Raw genomic sequence first — 19,648 nt, forward strand, 5'->3', positions numbered from 1 at the left:
AGAGGCTCTTTCGAAAGCATCTTTCGAAAGAGCCTCTTTCAAAAGATCGCGTCTAGACTGCAGGCGGATCTTTCGAAAGAGAAATCCGCTTTTTTCGAAAGAGAGCACCCAGTGAGTCTGGATGCTCTCTTTCGAAGAGGCCTCTTTACATTGAAGAACGCCTTCTTTCGAAGAGGAACTTTCGAAAGAAGGCGTTCTTCCTCGTAAATTGAGGTTTACCGCCATCGAAAGAAAAGCCGCGTTCTTTCAAAATAATTTCGAAAGAACGCGGCTTGAGTCTGGACGCAGGGGAAGTTTTTTCGGGAAAAGGCTACTTTTCCCGAAAAAAACCCTGAGTCTGGACACGGCCTTTAAGGGCTCCAGGAAGGCGGGAGGTAGAGGAGTGTTCTTTGTTGAGGCTGGAGTGGCCACCAGGGCACCCTGGGAAGGCTGGAGTCCCCCTATTTTGATATAAGCATCTACACAGCACTTATTTCGAAATAGCTATTTCAAATTTGGCATTATTCCTCATGGAATGAGGTTTACCAAATTCAAAATAAGCGCTCTGCTATTTTGAATTAATTTAGAAATAGTGGTTTGGCTGTGTAGACTCTAGTAAAGTTGTTTCAAAATAATGGCTGTTATTTTGAAATAACTTTGCTGTGTAGACATACCCTAAGGTGCCACAGAAATTCTCATTGTTTTTACTCATTGAATGCTATTATTTAGTAATGTTCCCAAAGGTGTAATATTGATTTTCACATGTACAGTTTCTCTGTGTTACATTGTAATAGGTTTAATATTATAGCATTGTTATATTTACTATTTATATATAATATATATTTATACATAATATCTATTATATTATTTAAGCAATATTATAGCATTGTATTTGGGGCTTGAAACATATATAAGGGGGGGGGGGGTCAATGTCTACCATACCATGCAACATTGTATTGCTATATGTTTTGGGTAATCTATTGCATTGCCTTAGTACAAGACTTCTAAATGCTATGCTAATTTGTGTTATGCTATGTATCATGTATCACAATGTATTCTTTCTTGATTATTAAAATTATTTCCTTTAAAATAAATATTTGTGTTCAAAGAATTACTGCTTGAGTGCCAATCCTTTGAACAGAAGACCATATCCACGTTCTGTCACAGGTTAACAGAATTGGTTCATTCTGTAGAGTCCAGTGATTGTCAGAGACAATTCCTCAATCATAAGCCATGTCTGGTTACCCACTGAAGTCAGCCAAATTGACAATTGGTTTACAGTTATAGGCAGGCACTTATTGAAGTGCCTTGGATCCAGATTTCCGAGTAACATCATCTAACACATAAAGCCACAAACATTTGACAACTGACAGCCACTTTCGGTCATTACCAGCCTGGCCTGGATTTGTCATATTACAGAAGTTACTTTTTTTAATATAAAATTTTGTTATTTTAAACTAAGCAGCACATTGATATTTCTATTGATGCAAGAGTAAACCATCAGACAACAAGGCAGAACCAGGTATATTTAGAAGTCGTGTCATCTTCTTAATACAAACAATATACAAGCAAATGTAGAACTTGTTCATGGTAAAAATACTCACTGATCAGGATATGCATTGAAACGCTTCTCACTGAAAACTGCACTGTTCTCTACATGTGAAACCTCCCGTGGCCTGGCACCCTTGGGACCTGACCAGGCTCAAACCAGGAAATTTGCCAGACCAAGGGGGGTCAGTGCTGGCCCTTCTCCTCCCAGCAGCCAGCCAGTAGGGCTCCACTTCCAGCAACTGGCCCTGAGGCTCTAGGACTTTGCTCCTGGCCTCCACCCCCGGTGCACCAGAGCAGCAGGGCTCTATTCCCAGCTGCTGGCCCTCAGGCTCTGTTCTTCCCTAGCACAGCAACACTCTTGGCCCCAGCCAACCTATTTTACCCTGTAAGTTCTCCAGCCCTGTAGTATACATGCAGTTGCCAACACTGCCGGACCAAGGAAATCTGGATTACAGAGGTTCAACCTGAAATAGAAAAATAGCTATTTTCTTCTGTGGGTAGTAAAACCTAGGGACTCTGACCTTTAGACCATGTGGAAAACAATTAACAATACACCCAATTCATTATAAATCCCAGGAGCCAAGTCTAACCTGCAAAACTTTACTCATATAAACAGGTTCAGGTACTAGTTTCCATTTTTAATTTAGAAGTTATTAGAAATTTAGGCCCAGATCCTGCAAGACACTTTGCTCACGTGGAGCTATTTGCAAGAGTGGGGCCTTAGTGAAGCATCTCAGAGTCAAATGGCCAGAGCTAAACATGTTTCATTCATATATTCAAGCTTGAACAAAACAGAAAATATAGAGGATGTAAATCTGTGCAGTGTTAATAGCTCCATTTTCTTCAGGTTGCTTTTCAATGGTTGTTATGGCACCTGCTAAATCTGAATAGTTAAATAAGTCACCTGGTTACATGGGAGTACAGTTGAAAGCAAATGAATATACTGAGAGTAGTTTTCATTGCACAGATCTAATGTGCTGTTGCTTCCAGTTTTGAATGGGTAAATAAATAGTTACGAAGATAAGGAGACGATGGCATTTGACCTGTGAAGCGATTTCCTTCCTTCTCCAAAATTCCTGATTGGTTTAGATGATTTAATAGCATGTTGTTTATATTCTTAAGATCTTCTGTATTCTTCCTTCCAAATGCTAGTTGGCTCGACACTTCATTCATCTTGTTGCCAGTGTGAACTTTAAAAGAAAAGTACTTTATGTTAAACTGGAAACATATAAACCAATTGGAGCATTGTGACTTGGTGCATTCTTGTGGGAAATGGAATGGAATGTATTCTGCTCAAAGACATAACAAGATGACAGGTTCAGAAACCTAGTTGGAAAAGGTTGTGTGCTGAGCAGTCATGATCTGACTGAATTCTTTCACAACTGATTTTTGTTTTTCAATCTAGTATAGTACAATCAGCGGTGAAGGTAACTTAAAATTTTGTACAGGTTCTGTTCTATTGCAATCTGGGTCCCTGCCAGCTCTTTAAATAGCTCCCTGCTGGCTTTTGCCACAGCTCAGCCAGCTCTCGCTGGAGCTACGCACCAGGGCACAGTCTCTTACTTTCACCTCTGAGTATAATGCAGAAAATATACTGGTTAAGAAGCTGCACATATACTCTTTAAGATGGGCAATCTTCTCCTTTCCATCCATAGAAAATGTTCTTATTTGAGCGCTGAAAGATTTATCCCTACGTCTAGTCACAAAACATTCATTTGCCCCTTCGGGCACAATCACTAAATAAATCACAGAGACTTAGGACTGGAACCAGAACCTTTCATTTCCCCAAATATAGGTCTCTACCATCTGAGTTAAAAGAGAACTCCTACTACTCTTAGGATTAATATACACACACACACACACACACACACACACACACACACACACACACACACACTCAAAACCTTGTAGAAAGTTTTGTCTACCTAAAGATGTCCCAAAGATATAAAGTACTGGCTTCACTTTTTCTAGATATCTAGATGGAGAGATACAGGAGTTCTCTTTTAACTCAGATGGTAGAGAACTATGTTTGGGGAAATGAAGGGTTCTGGTTCTAGTCCTAAATCTCTGTGATTTATTTAGTGATTGTGCCTGAAAGGGTTTATGAATGTTTTGTGACCAGACCTAGGGATAAATCTTTCAGCGCTTAATACTGCACAGATTTACATCCACTTCATTTATAGTTAGATATAACTCCAGTCAAGCCAATACATTATGTACTTGAGCCTTCTCTAATTAGACAAAACTTTCCCCAAGGTTCTGAGTTTGATAGGAGCTTTAATTCAACAGCAAGCTGCCAATCCTTGATGAACCTATGTCTGGAGATTGCAGACATAACACTAGATTGAACTCATGACTGGGAGAAAAACCGTGGCACTTCAGCTCCCAAAACGCAGGCTGCTACCCACTTTGGGTCCAAATAGACTTCCTGTAATTAATTATATTAGTGGATCCCTTACCCTCTTTGCTACCTAATCACTACACAGCAATATTATTCATTCAGTTATACATAATATAAAGCCAAAACTTGCAACAGTGACACTTCCTGTTAAGCAAATTTGGGGTCATTGTAAAGCAATTTAATAAGGGCTTCTCAGGTACGAAGATCCCCTGTGCAGCCTTTACTTCCCTAAGGGTACATCCACACTCTGGAGCTATTTCAAGATACCAGAAGTATCCCAAAATAGCTATTCCGCATCTATTGAAGCAACCCTCTATTTCAAAATAGATTTTGAAATAATAGGCTTCTTATTCCAACATTCTGGTACGCCTCATTCCGTGAGGGTTATGGGGAATTTCAGAATAGTGAGTCATTTCAAAATTTAGTGCTGTGTAGATAGCGCCAAATTATGAAATAAGCTATTTCAAAATAGCATTGAAATAAGTTACACAATTTGGATAACACAAATCATGTAGCTTATTTCAAGCTAAGGGTGCCGTGTAGATGCAGCCTAACAATCCAAGACTGCTTTGCCAACAGGCTCTGTTATGAATCCAGAAATGGCATTAGTGTAGACAGCTCAGGAAAGAATGGATGAAAGTTTCTGGTTAAAAAGAGAGTGAGGAACATGTAACATGCTCTATCTAGCTAGAGCCACAACTTAGGGGAAACATCCTCCTGGCAAAAGGCCCCAAGGGCTCATTCCCCCAGTATCCTGAGCAACATTAGCAGAACCAACCATTCTTATCTAACACCAGCATGAGCAATGATTCAAGGGTAGCCTGTGGCTGTTGGCTAGGCAGCATTACTGACCTTACAAACAGATAATTATCTTTACCGAGGTGTTGCTGTTAGTCAATTCTGAGATCACATCTGATTTTTTTTTCAGGCTCTTTTTGTTTGGGGAATTCTTTGCACCAGATTATTTCCTCTTAGCTCTGGAACCTGAAGCCCTCAGACTAAACTATCTCCATGGCAACTGAGCTAAATTCACCCTACATGTTACTCCATCAGCCTTACACAAGGAAAAAAATTCTGGAGAAGAAAAGAAAAAAGATGTTTTCAAAACATGTCCCAGCAGTACAATCATCTTGAAAACAAAGCATTCTGCGTTACAAACATTTCCAGGCACTATGGCAGGGGCGAGGAACCTTTTTTGGCTCAGGGGCCTCTGACCCACAGGAAAATCAGTCACGCAGGAGGCAGCTGGGGCTGGAGTGCCAGCATAAGCTCCCCACTGTGGGAGGGAGGGAGGAGCCTGGCAGCCAGATTCAGGCAAGCTGGGCACTGCATCTGGCCCCTGGGCCTTAGGTTCCCCACTCCTGAACTAAAACACAGCATTGCTGAGGTATATTTCAAATAACTGTTCTTATCACTTCAAGATTAAACGCAGGTTGTTTAAAATCCTCCTTTAAGGTCTGGGCCACACTGATAGTCTGCTGCTGGGCTTGGCTGATGAAGTAGCATGAAAAGCAAACTTTTTAAAGGTTGCCCTGCCAGCTTTGCTTAAGCTGGCACACAGCAGCAGCCCCTCTACAAGACATTTTTAGCTTAATTAACTTCTACCCCTTGTCCTGAGAGAATGCGTTCTAGGATCACAGTGGTGCAGTGCTATGGAGAGAGCTACCCGTGTTCTTGTTTTGGGGGTAAGAAAGCAGGTCTGAATAATTCTCTGGCCTGGGTGTCAAATCTAAGACATGTTCCAGTGAACATCTGTCACTTCACATTTCAGGAGGTATCTAACTCTCCCATCTTGGGACACCAGCTATCCATGTTTTTGTTTGCAGAGCCATTTTAACTGCAACATATTTAAATGATCCAATACAGTAGTGTAGCTCCTGTTCACATAGTGTGGCTTTCTGTCCCACGCCAGTAGTTGGAGCAGAGAGGCTTGTAAGTCTGAAATCTCAGATGTAGCTTCTGGTCTCCTTAGCTCAAGGATTAGAACAGCGGTCTCAACCTGCATCCCACAAGCCATTGTGGCTGAATCAGCAGAGTTGTGCTCATGTGACATTCTTAGGGCCATACAGGTGTACGGGATGCATATACAGCCAACAATGTTAAATAGGTTGAGAACCACTGAACTAGAAGCTCATGCTTTTAGATCCAGAAGTTCCCCAGATTCAATGCCTAATGCCAATTATCAATCCAGGTGTTACGATAGCATGTTACAATGGAACCCCCCCATAGCTATTCCAACACTTCCTTCCTTTGACTGACCAAGTTATTTATAAGAAGCATGGTGTGTTATACTTACTTATTAAGAATATTACAAATGAAACAAGCACCAAACTGACAATCAAAATAATTATCAGTATGACGAAGAACAAATGTTGGCTTCTCATGCTACTCCATGTCATCAAACTGCCAGTGTTCTCTTCCTCCTGCGTTCCTATGGAATGAAAATAATATTCTGCTAAGAAATTGATTGGAGATTATTAGGAAAACAATTAACAAAAAGCCTCTAGTGCTAAGTAAAGAGAAGCCAGAATACACCCAAACTTTGGGAACATTCAGAGCCAAGTCCAACCTTTATGACTTGGGTCCATTTCTGTTTCTAAGCTGGAGACAGGCACCATGTTATTAAAACTGTGAACTGTTTCCAGTTAAATTGCAGTCCTGTTCCAAAAAGGGCAATGCTTGCTTAACAGATTCACTCCCTTTATGCAGGCAGGGTTATAACAGCTCACTTTAGTGACAAAAATATTTTGCTGCTTTCACTCTGATACCGACAGAGCCATACAGCTAAGGGAGAATGAACAACACTCCTTTCCAAATTGGGAATCATCACCTGACCAGCTCTGCAACTCTGCTGATATCAATGGGCCTGCACAGGCTGAGAATCTAATTTGGCCTGCAGAACCCTTATCTCTTACAATATGGCACGAGAAGGGAAAACCCCCGTTTTACTTTCCCTGAATGGGCAGAACTGGACATTAGACTATATTAGAGCTTGTTGGGACATTTTCTTTAAATATACTGTTTCACTAAAATGAAGATGTATGGAGTTTGGTGAAGTTTTTGTCAGCCAAGACTTTCCTGGCACTTCCAGGAAAACAGAGAATGGGAGACCCAAATAAAAAGCTAACATTTTTGGATCCGCAAATAGCCATTTGATCCACAAATAGCCCACACAACTCTCTTTTGTGAAAACATTTGGAATGTTTTGGTTTGTTCCTATGCAAATTGAAAACAATATCTGAGGCCTGAAAAGTTATCATGAAATGGAATGGTCCTTCTCCAGCCAGATTTAGTATATACAACTAAGTACGTGTGGCAGCGGGTGAGAGGTATAATCACTTTCCGCCCCTCCTCAAGGTGCAAGACTGTGCACTAAAGGACAACCAGTTAGGTATTCCTTCACTGAAATTTGTGAGGCAAGCCAGCTTGTTGCTATTTAGGAACTTTAGTGGGTGACAGGACAGGTCTCTCTTGAAAAACAAAACAGTTAAGTGTGGGGTGGATATGGTGAAGGAGTAGGGAAGATAGTGGGAACAGGATCTGAATCCTTTTTAGAGTTCTTGAGCACAACTGAGAGTTTTGAGTGTACCTCAGTTTCACATTTGAGCAGCATTTGCCCTAGGAAACCTTTTGGGGAAATTCTGTAGCCTATGCTATACAGGTCAAATTAGGTGATCACAATGACTCTCTCTGGCCTGGGAATCTATGGTCCACTGTCTAAAATCCCAGGTTGGAAAGAGGATGGATGTGGGTCTCTGCTCATAGAGAGGGAAAGACTAGAGGCTTGAGACTAGCATGGGCAGTCCACAGAGGAGAGGTTAAAATGGGGTTACCCTAAAACTGGGACAGAAATCACAGCTGCATATGACAATCTGCTATGAAAAATGTCTTCCCAGGTTTCTATCAGTGTGGTGTTGAAGTTGTAAGACTCGTGGGGCTTTGCAGCTAAGCTGATGATGATAAAGAAGGGAAAGAATTGTGTGTGCTGTAACAGCACTTTAATAATGAGTAGACATGGGGTTCAGGAGTTCACTGAACTAGTCAGAGATCCCGGGGAGTATTTTTGCTGTCCTTTATTACATTTAATGTGTTCCTGCCTGTGGATAAGGTAAAGCCTGCAGCTTTTTAATATTTGGGGGGGGGGGGGGGGTTATTATCATGCCCTCAGCCTTCGTAAAAAATCAAATTTGTACTAAATGCCACTGCCACAGATACTGCTTGCTAGCCAGAATAATAATGACAGGAGAGCTGCTTTCATGGTCTCTCATGCATTGCAAGCTATCAATAGAGTTCTCATAAATGCCACTTGTCTGTTCTGTCTAATGAATGCTTCATACTAACCAACTGGCCAAATGTGCCAACTTACGCTATTGTAAGCAACCAGTGAACAAGGATTCCTGCCAAGCTGAAAACAATGAGGACATTTTATGTTGTGAAGCAAAAAGTAATTGGTATGGTGCACCTACCAAAATTAGAAGCCTTTTATTTTAGAAAACTGCTTTAAAATTATGGCTAATGTGTTGCCTTGGATTTGGTGATGTCAGGTTATATTAAGCCACTGAGCTAAAGAAAAGTCATGCATACTGCATCACAAGCAATGTTGAAACATCTTTTTTTTTTTAAACTCAGATCTGGTATTTTCCATAGAAAATGGTAGCATTGTCCCATGCATTTTTAATGATTACCAGAGGATGGAAAATGCTCACACAATCCAGGGACAAAGGTGGAAGCAGCGGATATGGTATAGCTTGACTTGCATAAGGCTTTTGATACCATCTCACATGACCTGTTCATAAATAAACCAGGGAAATATAGCTAGATAAAGCTACTACATGGTGAGTGCACAAGATAAGGAAAAATGGAGAAAGTTCAAAAGAGGGTAACAAAAGGGATTCAAGGCCTAGAAAACATGACTTCAGAGGAAAGATTGAAAAAACTGGGTTAGTTTAGTCCGTAAAAAAGAAGAGGAGAACATGACAACACTCCAAGTGTGTAAAAGGTTGTTATAAAAAGGAGGAGGATGAATTATTCTCTTTAACCATTAAGGGCAGGACAAGGAGTAATGGGCTTAAACTGCAGCAAAGGAGATTTAGGATGACTTTAGGGGGGAAATCCTGATTGTAAGGGTAGTAGAACAAATTACCTGAGAAGGTTATGGAATCTCCATCATTGGAGATTTTTAAGAACAGGTTAGATAAATACCTGTCAGGGATGGCCTAGATAATATTAAGTCCTGCCTCAGTACAGGGGACAGGACTAGATGTGAAGGTTCCTTCCCATCCTATGATTCTATTATCTTAATAGTTCTGTAACAAAGAGATCCAGAATGTAACATGTTTCTTGGTACAGCAGCTGAGGATGCTAAATAGTGCAGTCTCTTTGAATATATTATACTGGTGTGAGGGCAAGATACTTTCATAAAACTCCAAACATTAAAGAAACTTCTAAAAATATTATAGAGAAAGAGCCAAATTGCTTTATGAACTACACATAGCTCTGCTGTCATTTTCTGCTGAAATGCTAGAACCTGTAGGTAATTGTTTACAAGCACCTGGAGTCCAGAAATGAAGAATAACACCCATTAAAATTATAGGGAGAATCTAAGTAGGCAAAACAGAAATGATCTGACAGTAGCACTGATGCATTCATTGTTCTTGTTCAAATGACAAGTGGCCTACATAAGACAATAATATGGCAGATTTCTATCATTTTCAATATGGGATCTTTGTTGTGTCTGGCAGCTGCACCTCTATAGTCATTAGCATCAGAAAAATTAGAGGACTCAGAAACAGAGTCAGCTGAAAGATGCAGCTCCGGGCCTCCCACATCACTGAGGAGCCCATCCTGGCACTCCCGCCCCCTACAACCATGGGCTAAGACAAGTGGGGAACTTAAGGCCCGGGGCCTGAATGCAGCCCCCAGCTTACCTGGATCCAGCCCCCAAGGCTCCAGGCCTCCCACATCATTGAGGAGCCCATCCTGGCACTCCTGCCCCCCCCCCCCAAAACTCCACCACAGGGCTGGGGCAAACAATCTACTAGTCTAAGTCCCTGTAGGGTCTGGTGTATGAGGGGAATGTGGGGATGTGTCATTCTCCTTCTCAGCTGGGGCCACATCAGTGAGGGTTTGTCTTGGGTTTTTTTGCTTCTCACTTGTGTGCGGCACCCAACTGATTTTATTGTGGGTCAGTGGCTCATGACCCAAACAAGGTTCCCCACCCCTGAGCTAAGATATTGATATCTTTCTAATTTGTCTTGCATCTAAGAACCAGTGTCGCCAATGACATTTCTTTCAGCATTATCTATACATGTATAAAATCAGTAAAGGCGGTGGTGGAGTGGGTCACTGCATTTTTGTTCTATTTGAAGCCTCTTTGATTATGACTCTTACTGTACGAATATTCTTCAGCTAAATTTTAAAAGTACAAATTGTGCTGCTAAACTAAGGAGAAAAACTATAGAATATTGTACCTACTTAAATACCATAATGTGGAATTCTGCCAAGAAACTGCTGCTTCTAAATTTCTTTCAGATCACAAGAGTCAAAAACATTTCAAATATCGCTAGCTAAAAATAATCTTGCTGTCACGTGTGAGACAAAGATAAAATGCATAAAAACAGTAAAATCAGGAGGATAGTACAATTCTGAATCTGTTTGAAGTAAATTCCCTGAATTAGGATCAAAGGAAGGTTAATCGAATACCTTAGGAAACTGTCTCGGATCATCAGAGGATTCCATAAAAACAAATACAGGATCAAAATAATTTTAGTTGCCTCTTGGTTTTTTTTTCTTTTAAGCTTTTATGTGTATTTTAGTAATTGTGAAAAGTGCCAGACAGAAGAAAGGTCATTTTTATTCCCAGAATGGATACATATTGGGAATGATGGCACAGGCTTCCTACAATGTACCTCAGATAAGATGTGAATGGCCCAAATAGGCATGAAAGGATAGTTCAGTTTCCACAGAGAATCCTTAGCTATGCTACAGATGCCACCAAGAAGAATCTCATACTAGCAATTGTTGTAGAGAGGTTACCCGAGTATTAAGATCACTGATCTGATGTGTTCTGTGTAAGATTCTAGCTGAATTGGGTGTTTTTGTTATAGCTCTCTGTTATCAGAATTCAATTTCCTTTTAAAGCCTGAGTTGAAGTGCACTTATTGGGCCAGATCCTTAGAGGTTGTAAATTGACATTGTACTGTTGACATCAGTGGAAATACACTATTTGGAATTACACCAGCTGCAAATATGGCTCATTTTCTTTAAAAAGTAGCACATGTATTTCTATGGAAAATAAATCCCAGAATGATACACATTAGTTTAAATTGTCAAATACATCTGTATGTTAGTTTCTTTTCTCTTTCTTTTTTTTCTTTTGACCTAGAGTACATTGAGAATAGTTGACAAGCATTATCTGGCATACATACTTAACAGGTGTTGAGATCCATCAGAACACAGATGCAGTTTGTTTAGATTATTTAAAGAATCAACGACATAAAGTTTTCCTTCTTCACTGGTATCCAGTAAGTCAATTTCCAGAGAAGAACTCTCCATTGTACCTAAAAGAAAACGTGGAAATTGATCCTGGGAAGTGCTCAGTTCCCTTATCTCTCATTAAAGTAAGAGGGAGTTGAGAATGATAGGAGACATTTTATAGAGACACTCAGCACCTTTCAGGATTGGACCAAAATGAGCTGCGAGCAACTCACTAGCTAACCTTTCTACTTTATTATTCAAGATCTCCACATTTGAAAGTTCATTGCCACATCTGAATCTTGCAGTAAACTTCCATCTTTCTAGCTCCTGCATTGATTCAGGTGTAAATTATTACTTATTTGTATAACATCCAAAGCCTGGAAGGTACTTTACAGACCAGTAAAACAGGGTGAAATCCTGCAACTATTGAAGCCAATGGCAAAAGTGTGATTGACTTCAGTGATGGCAGGATAATACATCCAGGGCAGTGGTCATCAACCAGTAGATTGGTATCTACCGGCAGATCTTGGAGTCTCTGAAAGGTGATCCTGACTGGTTTGACTGTGAGTCTCAAGTGCTTGCACTTCAGCTGCCCCTGCCCCCGCCCCTCCCCCCCCAACCCCTCCACTGCCCTGCTGCTCCTACCCAGAGCCTCTGAGCTGACTCCTGGGAACCTTCTGCTTGTTGTACAGAGTGCAGGAGACTGAGGCTGGGGATGTTAATGTCACTCTGTCCCCCTTCCCTGTAACCTATCTTCACAGAGGAGGGTGGGGCCTTGGCGAAGAGGTGGGGCAGGGGTATTTGGGTTTGAGGTAGATCCTGGATTGACTTAAATTCAAAAAGTGATCTTATGCTTAAAAAGGTTGGAGACCCCTGATATAGGGTGCGTCTACACAGCACCCTAAACTCAAAATAAGATACAGGATTTGTGCTACACAAATTATGTATCTTATTTCGAAATAGGCTATTTCGAAATTTGGCACATCTACGCAGCACCAATTTTTGAAATAACACGCTATTTTGAGCCATCCCTTATCCCTCGTGCAATGAGGTTTACTGAGATGGCAAAATAGCATGCCCATTATTTCAAAAAATATTTTGAAATAATGGGCAGCTTGTGTATCCCGAAATAGCCTCTGGTATCCCGAAATAGCTCTACAGTGTAGACATACCCCTAGTCTCTCCCTTGAGTATCTAACAATCTAAGTACTAGGGATATGATATGACATAACAGAGGTAGGGGAATGGAGAGAATTACAATGATACTCATTAATTTGCTTATAAATATTGATGTACCACTGAGGCTTGTTTTTTCTTGGATAAACAAGTGACTGTGGTTGGGGCAGGGTTGTCAGCAAAAAGGTGTAGCTTGCTGTAATAGCCCTTCTTTCCTTACTATAGTTTTGGTTGACACACAGGATCTAATTTGAAAAAGTTGCATATATCTGTACCATTCCAAAGGTGAGTGGATTACTTACCAGTTTTGAAACACTCAGCGGTGTGAAGCTCCAGCTCTCTCTCTGTTAATAGGGAATTTGAAACTGCTGCTATCAGAGCCCCAAGGAGGCTGCTATGTTAGCCCCTTCTGAAGTCATTATAGAGAATAAAAACCTCTTAGGCTATTTCTAGACTGCAGGGTTCCTTCAGAAGAAGCTTTTCTGGAAGAGATCTTCCTAAAAAACTTCTTCCGAAAGACAGCGTCTGCACAGCAAAAGCACAGCAAAAAAGCGATCTGCTTTTTCAAAAGATAGCATCCACACTGAATGGATGCTATCTCGCATTAAGCTGTGATTACTATGGACAAAGTGGCCAACAGATCACCTGTGCTTTTTCCTCTTTTTTCGAAAGAACTCCTTCTTCCCCGTCCACAATGCACCTTTTTCCAAAAGAGCTCTTTTGGAAAAAGACTTTTTCCTCGTAGAAAGAGGTTTACTAATGTCAGAAAATCCCCTCTCTACTTTCAATTTTTTTTGAAAAAACGTGACTGCAGTGTGGACGTAAGTGAAGGTTTTTTCAGAAAAATGGCAATTTTTCCAAAAAAACAATGCAGCGTAGACATACTCTTATTTCCCTCACCATTAAGAAAGAACTAGAAAGGATTTAGCTGCCTGAATAGCTTCTCTGGTGAGCTGTTACCAAACTCAACTGGCATGTTTTTTTTATTCACCCTTTCTATAGTATTACATCATGAAAAGCAGGTTTCCTCTGTACCAACACTTTAATAAGTGCCTTTGGAAACTAGGGGCTGTTTCCTGTCAGGCACATGCAGCAGCAGGTACTCATAGCATCATGCCAAATCATGCTGCTGCTCAATGTTTCTCCCAAACTTGGTGACACAGCCTAATAACTATTCAGTGAGACTCCTACTTTGCTAAGGTGCTTTTGAAAAGGGGACTAGAATTAATAAGGGAAAATAAGACAGCCAAAGAAAGAATACGGTCTTTATTCAATTTAGGGTAAATGATATGAAAATGAGTACAACCCCTTTTTATTTTTTCATTCTGAGGTGTTGCTGAAAAAATACAAAAATAAGGTGGGAAAACTAGAATTGCAACCGTTCAGTAGATTTTTATATATGCAGCAGTAATTTCAGGATAGATAGGTTCTATCCACTAGAATGTATAATTTAACAAATTCTAGTGGTTCTATCATTACTGTCTTGGGAATCTCCATGACCACATTCATGGCAGTCATACTTCTTACGGGACGTAGTTATGCAGCTTTCCACAGATTAGCCATCTCTAACACACAAGACCTCCTGCTATTTTTAGCTTCAGAAGGACAGTTGTTTCTCCTGAACATTTTCCATTTTGGTTAACACTTTCTTGCAACAACTTTAAGGAAGACTCTTCTAAACACTTGAGCTCTAATGTAAGTAACTGATTTGATAGTTTTAGACGTGTTAAATTCACAAGTTGTAGATTTTTGTAATTAAATATTTAGAACCAATTTCCCCAATGTACACATTTCTCAATGATTAAAAACAGCATCCTGTGAATTCTTGTATAGTTTATTTCTACATCAGCACCTTGAAACAAACATGAACACAGATATCAGCGTCACTGGCTTCCTATTAATTAATTTCACAACCGGGCTATGCTAACCCTCATAGCTTTTAAATTAGTCATTCTAATTTATATTTTAATACTGCTTAAAGGCCACCACCTTATGAACATTACAATAACTTTAAAAGAATTAAGTTGTGATAAGTGACTTTTGGTGATGTTACCACTTTGTAAAACAAGTGCCTACAAATTCTTAAAGAATAAAATCAAGTCTAAATGGATTAGCAAAACATTAGACTGAAGTATGAATTACTTACAATTTAACATATTCAGTTAAAAATTCAGGATAGAAGTCATCTAGTATCAAGTATGAGAAGAAAACATGCTTTGTAATTCCCTCTCCCCTCACTTTTAGACCCTGTAAACTCCCACAGGATCCATAAACACTGCTATGAAACTGACTCTTTCAGTCTATATTTAGCATTCATTTTGGCCAAGTAGTCTGGTTTCCAAATACTAACCTATTTAAAACACACACACAGTTCACTTATTAGACTAGAGTCACTATAAAATTTTAATATTTACTGTTAATATGGCGAGTTTTAGCATATGTTTTTTACATGTATCATTTTACTAATCTTTTGCATTGTGTGACTTTAAAACTCAGGCTCGATAAACAAATCAAAACAATATTTTAGTTAATGAAATATTTAGACATCTTAAAATACACAAATTCCATCCCTTTAAAATCACTTTATTATGAAGATAAATGGAGTACTCCGTAAAAACAATTCTAACAGATGTTTCTGTTATTAAGAATATGTGTAAATACCTACAATACAAATTTCCATTTATCCAATTAATATTACTGATCGTGTTTATTTAACCGCTGCCACACAAGCGGTTTATTTAACCGCTGCTAATACAAAACGAAAATATGCTCACATAGTTATCTATGGAACAGTCCCAGATTTCTATACCATTACATGATAGTCTGCCTCTTCAGTGTGAAACTTTGGTCATGTCAAGTGCCAAAACCACATAATTGCTGAATCTGAGCATAACAAATGTGAAAAATCAGAAGACATTCTCTAACAATCAAGGCAAATGGAACTAAAGGCAACAAACAAGTGTGTAATCACAGAATTGTAAGAGTGGAAGGGACCTCGAGACGTCATGTAGTGCAGTGCCCTACACTCCAAGCAGGATTTAGGACTTACATACACGTAGATTACGTCTACACTACGAGTTTTCTCGGCAAAAATATGCTGAGGGACTCATTTGCATGAGTCGTGATCTCATTTGCATATTTTCTGCCGATCCATTTTTGCACTGGCATTTTTGTGCAAAAACAAGCAGCGTGGACATTTTCTTTGTGCGCAAAAATCCCTTTTTCCACAAGATCCTTATGCCCCAAAAAAGGAGGCATACCAATCTTGCAGAAAAAGCGTTTTTTACACAAAAAGAAAACGTCCACACTGCTTGTTTTTGTGCAAAAACTGATCGGCAGAAAATATGCAAATGAGATGGTGACTCATGCAAATGAGTCCCTCATTAGCATATTTTTGCAGAGAAAACTCGTAGTGTAGATGTAGCCTAACAGGGGATCAATAGACACCTCCAAATCTGCTTTATATCCACAGCTCATTTTTGTATCCGTGCAGGACTCTAGGGATCAATGCTGTGGCAATCAGTGCATCAGAGATCAGTTTAGAGGGTCCAGTGAAGACCCACTAAATCAACTGCAGACCGCACCCATCAACTCTAGTACTCCACCAGAGTTGAGTAAGGGGAGTCGATAAGAGAGTCTGCCATCGACATAGTGTAGTGTGGACCCCAGGATAAGCATATCTAAGCTATGTTGATTTAAATTACGCTATTTTCTAGACCAGGGCTATTCAACTCTGGAAGTCCTAAGGGCCACAATGATATTCTCAGTACATGCTGAAGGCCACAGCTCAAGTGTGGTTGAATGTACACGCAAATATATACAAATAGCTTCTTTCACATTGATAGTATGAATACAAAGATTAAGTCAGTTCTGCTGATATTAATAAAATGCAATATTTACCCAATTTCCACATATATGACATCACTTTTTATGAGCAATGACAGTCCAGGAATTTAACTACTGAAACACATATCAACAGAAGACCATTATATTGACTATTTTTTTGTTTTGGTTCCTACACGTGGGCTGCCTGTTGAGCCCTCCATAAACCCAAGCCATACCGCAGTCCATAAATGGGCTCTGTGCTGTGTGTTGAGTAGCCCTGCTCTAGACCATCTCTGACATATTTATTTAACCTGCTCTTAAAACATTCAGGCTATGTCTATACTGCGCCTGTTTGGCGCAAGAAATATGCAAATGAAATGAAGCATGGACTATCACCATGCCTCATTTGCATAATTAATAAGGCTCCATTTTTGCACAAGACGCTTTTGCACAAAAAGGAGTAATCTACACAGCTCCTTTTTGCGCAAAAACACCCTCTTGCGCAAGAGCTGTTCTTCCTGAAAAAAGTGTGAAAGAACGACTCTTGCGCAAGAAGGAATTTATGCACAAGGAGCAGTGTAGACCACTCCTTTCTGTGCAAAAATGGAGCCTCATTAATTATGCAAATGACAAAGCCATATTCCACACTTCACCTCCTTTGCATTTTTTTGCACAAGAGGGAGCAGTGTAGACATGGCCTCAATTATGCAGATTCCACAACCTCCCTACAAAATTTATTCCAGGGATTAACCACTCTGACAGGAAATTTTTCCTAATGTCCCACCTAAACCATCCTTGCTGCAATGTAAGCTCATTGCTTCTTGTCCTATCATCAGAAACTAAGAACAAATTTTCTCCCACCTCCTCATAACTACCTTTTAAGTACTTGAAAACTATTATGTCCTCTCTCAACTCTGCACCAGACTAAATAAACCCATTTTTTTCTAATTTCCCTCAGTCATGTTTCTACATCTTTACTCATTTTTGTTGTGCTCTACATTTTCTTTAATTTATCCATATCTTTCCAGAACTGGACAATACTCCAGTTCAGGCCTATTCGGCCCAGAGTAAGTTTGTGTGTCTTGCTTACAACACTCCTGCTAATGCAGCCCAGAATTGTTTGCCACTTTTATTTTTGCATTGGTATACCATTGATTCATGTGTAGCTTAGGATCCACAGACCCATTTCCTCCGTACGCTTTCCTAGACAGTCATTTCCCATGTTGTATATGTGAAACTGATTGTTCCTTCCCAAGTGGAGCACTTTTCATTTATCCTGACTGAATTTTAATCCAGATCATTTTGAATGTTTATCCTGTCCTGCAAGCACTTTTAACTCCTCCCTGATTTGTATCATCCACAAGTGTTTGATACTCTCATCTAAATCATTGAGAATATTGAACAGAACTGAGCCCAGGAGTACCCCATTCACAACGCTCTCCCTGTATGACTGCACACCACTCTAGGATTGGCTTTGCAAGCAGTTAAGCCACCCTAGCTACCTCCATTTAGGTTTTATTTCTCTAGCTCATGATAATGGCAGACATTACTTTTAGGCTGATTTAACAATTTGTTCTTGACAAATCCATGCTACTATTTATAATGAATAACTATGCTGTAGCACTCAAATTGCTCAGTAAAATTAAATAATCAAAAATAGTAGCTGCAGTTATGGAAGGAAGAGTATTAAGAATACCCACTTGCCTGTTTTGGGGCATAAGTGGATCAGGAGGTGGTACTACATTTACCACAAAATAATTAGTGAAGTTCTATTAATCTAGCATTGGCTGCTAGACAGGATTACTGCCAGGAAGGCTTTAATAGACTATTTAGTGTCATTACTGACAATGACTTAGAACACTTAAGACAGGTGTAGGCAAAAGCTTCTGAGCTGGATCTGGCCTGCCTAGGGCTTTGATGCATCCCCCCTCCGCCCCCAGCAGTTCCAGGCCCCACCGCTAACATTTCCTAGGTGCCTGACACACAAGCCCTTAGCTTCTATTTAAAGAGCTTATGCCTTCCCCACAGCTACCGGGCAATGCATTGCCTGATAGGCATGGAGAAGGTGCGAGCCCTTTAAATGGAAGCAGTTGAAAGGGCTCTAGCATCCCAGTTTCCCAGGCAACACACTAGCAGCAAGGCCAAGAGCAATAAGCCCTTTAAATAGCAGGAAGTGAAAGGGCTTGCAGCTCCCGTCCCCTAGTAACATGGCTGGAAGCCACAGAGCAGGAGTGAACCCTTTAAACTTCTGCTGAAGACCCACCCCCTTCTGTTTAAGGCCTTACCCCTGTCAGGCAGCCTGTGACCCCTCCAATTTTCTGAAGTGGCCCTTGTTCAAAAACTGCCAGCCCCTGCCTTAACCAGTTAAGTCTACATACAATTTATTTTAAAGACTGGCTACCATGACTACTCAGAAATTCTTCGGAAACTTGTGTTAGCAGGCAAACACTTTAAAAAAACTTCATTCACCCAAATCTTCCCTGCATCTGACGCAAATATCTAAAGTTGTATGTGGACACCTACTAAAACCAAGTTCTCATGCACTGATGAATGGCTCTGGATGCAAGGTGCCATCCTTTTCCAGCCAATTTAAGTTTACCATCTTCTTAAAATATTCTTTATTTCAACCTTCTCACAAAAATGCAATTTTGTAGAAGTTTCCAAATGTGTTGGTTTTCTGAACCAAGAAAGACACACTAACAGAAGCTTTGACAACAGTAGCTGTTGACAAAAGCCTGTAGTCTAGATGTACCTTAAGAGGAGCATAAAAAAATCCCTAAGACCTATGTAAGAGTTTTTACTGAAAAGGAAAAAAGGAAAAAGGAAAACTGTGGCAGAATTTAGTTAAACTTGCTTTTATCTAACTGAATGATCATTTGGACAGGTATGTTACACTATAGCAGAAAGTGATAAGGGAAACTTAAGCTGATAATCATAAGTGATGTTTCCACAGTATTGTTGTGAGTAGGAATTTATAAAGTGTCTGTCCTGTTACTATTAGAACCAAAGTTACAGAAAAAAGTTAGTCATGTAGTTGAGATTACTGATGTTCCCCATGATCCTCCAGTTGACAAGTTACACAATTTTTGGCATAAGACTAAAAAGAGTTATAATTGAGCTTTCACAATAACCAAGTTTGAGCACTTAATCTTCAATAGCTAATTTTGCATGAAACTTACTTTCACAATGTATATTTTGGCTACATTAGTATATGCATCATTTAGTGGTAAAAACCCGACC

The 19,648-nt window shown here is 39.9% G+C and overlaps 1 protein-coding gene across 1 annotated transcript; it reads right to left on the reverse strand.

Moving 5' to 3' along the window:
• Positions 1-253: 253 nt before the first annotated feature.
• On the reverse strand, positions 254-19,534 carry LSMEM1 (leucine rich single-pass membrane protein 1). The gene is made up of 4 exons (XM_006122518.5): positions 14,730-19,534; positions 11,359-11,490; positions 6,228-6,362; positions 254-2,720 (listed from the first exon to the last, which is right to left on the reverse strand). Exons 1-4 carry the CDS (start codon positions 14,737-14,739, stop codon positions 2,500-2,502), a joined length of 498 nt encoding a protein of 165 aa, XP_006122580.1. The 5' UTR covers positions 14,740-19,534; the 3' UTR covers positions 254-2,499.
• Between the last annotated feature and the right edge of the window lie 114 nt (positions 19,535-19,648).

Source organism: Pelodiscus sinensis, chromosome 1, assembly GCF_052426305.1.
Source record: "Pelodiscus sinensis isolate ZL-2025 chromosome 1, ASM5242630v1, whole genome shotgun sequence".
In the NCBI taxonomy this organism is placed as follows: Eukaryota; Metazoa; Chordata; order Testudines; family Trionychidae; genus Pelodiscus; species Pelodiscus sinensis.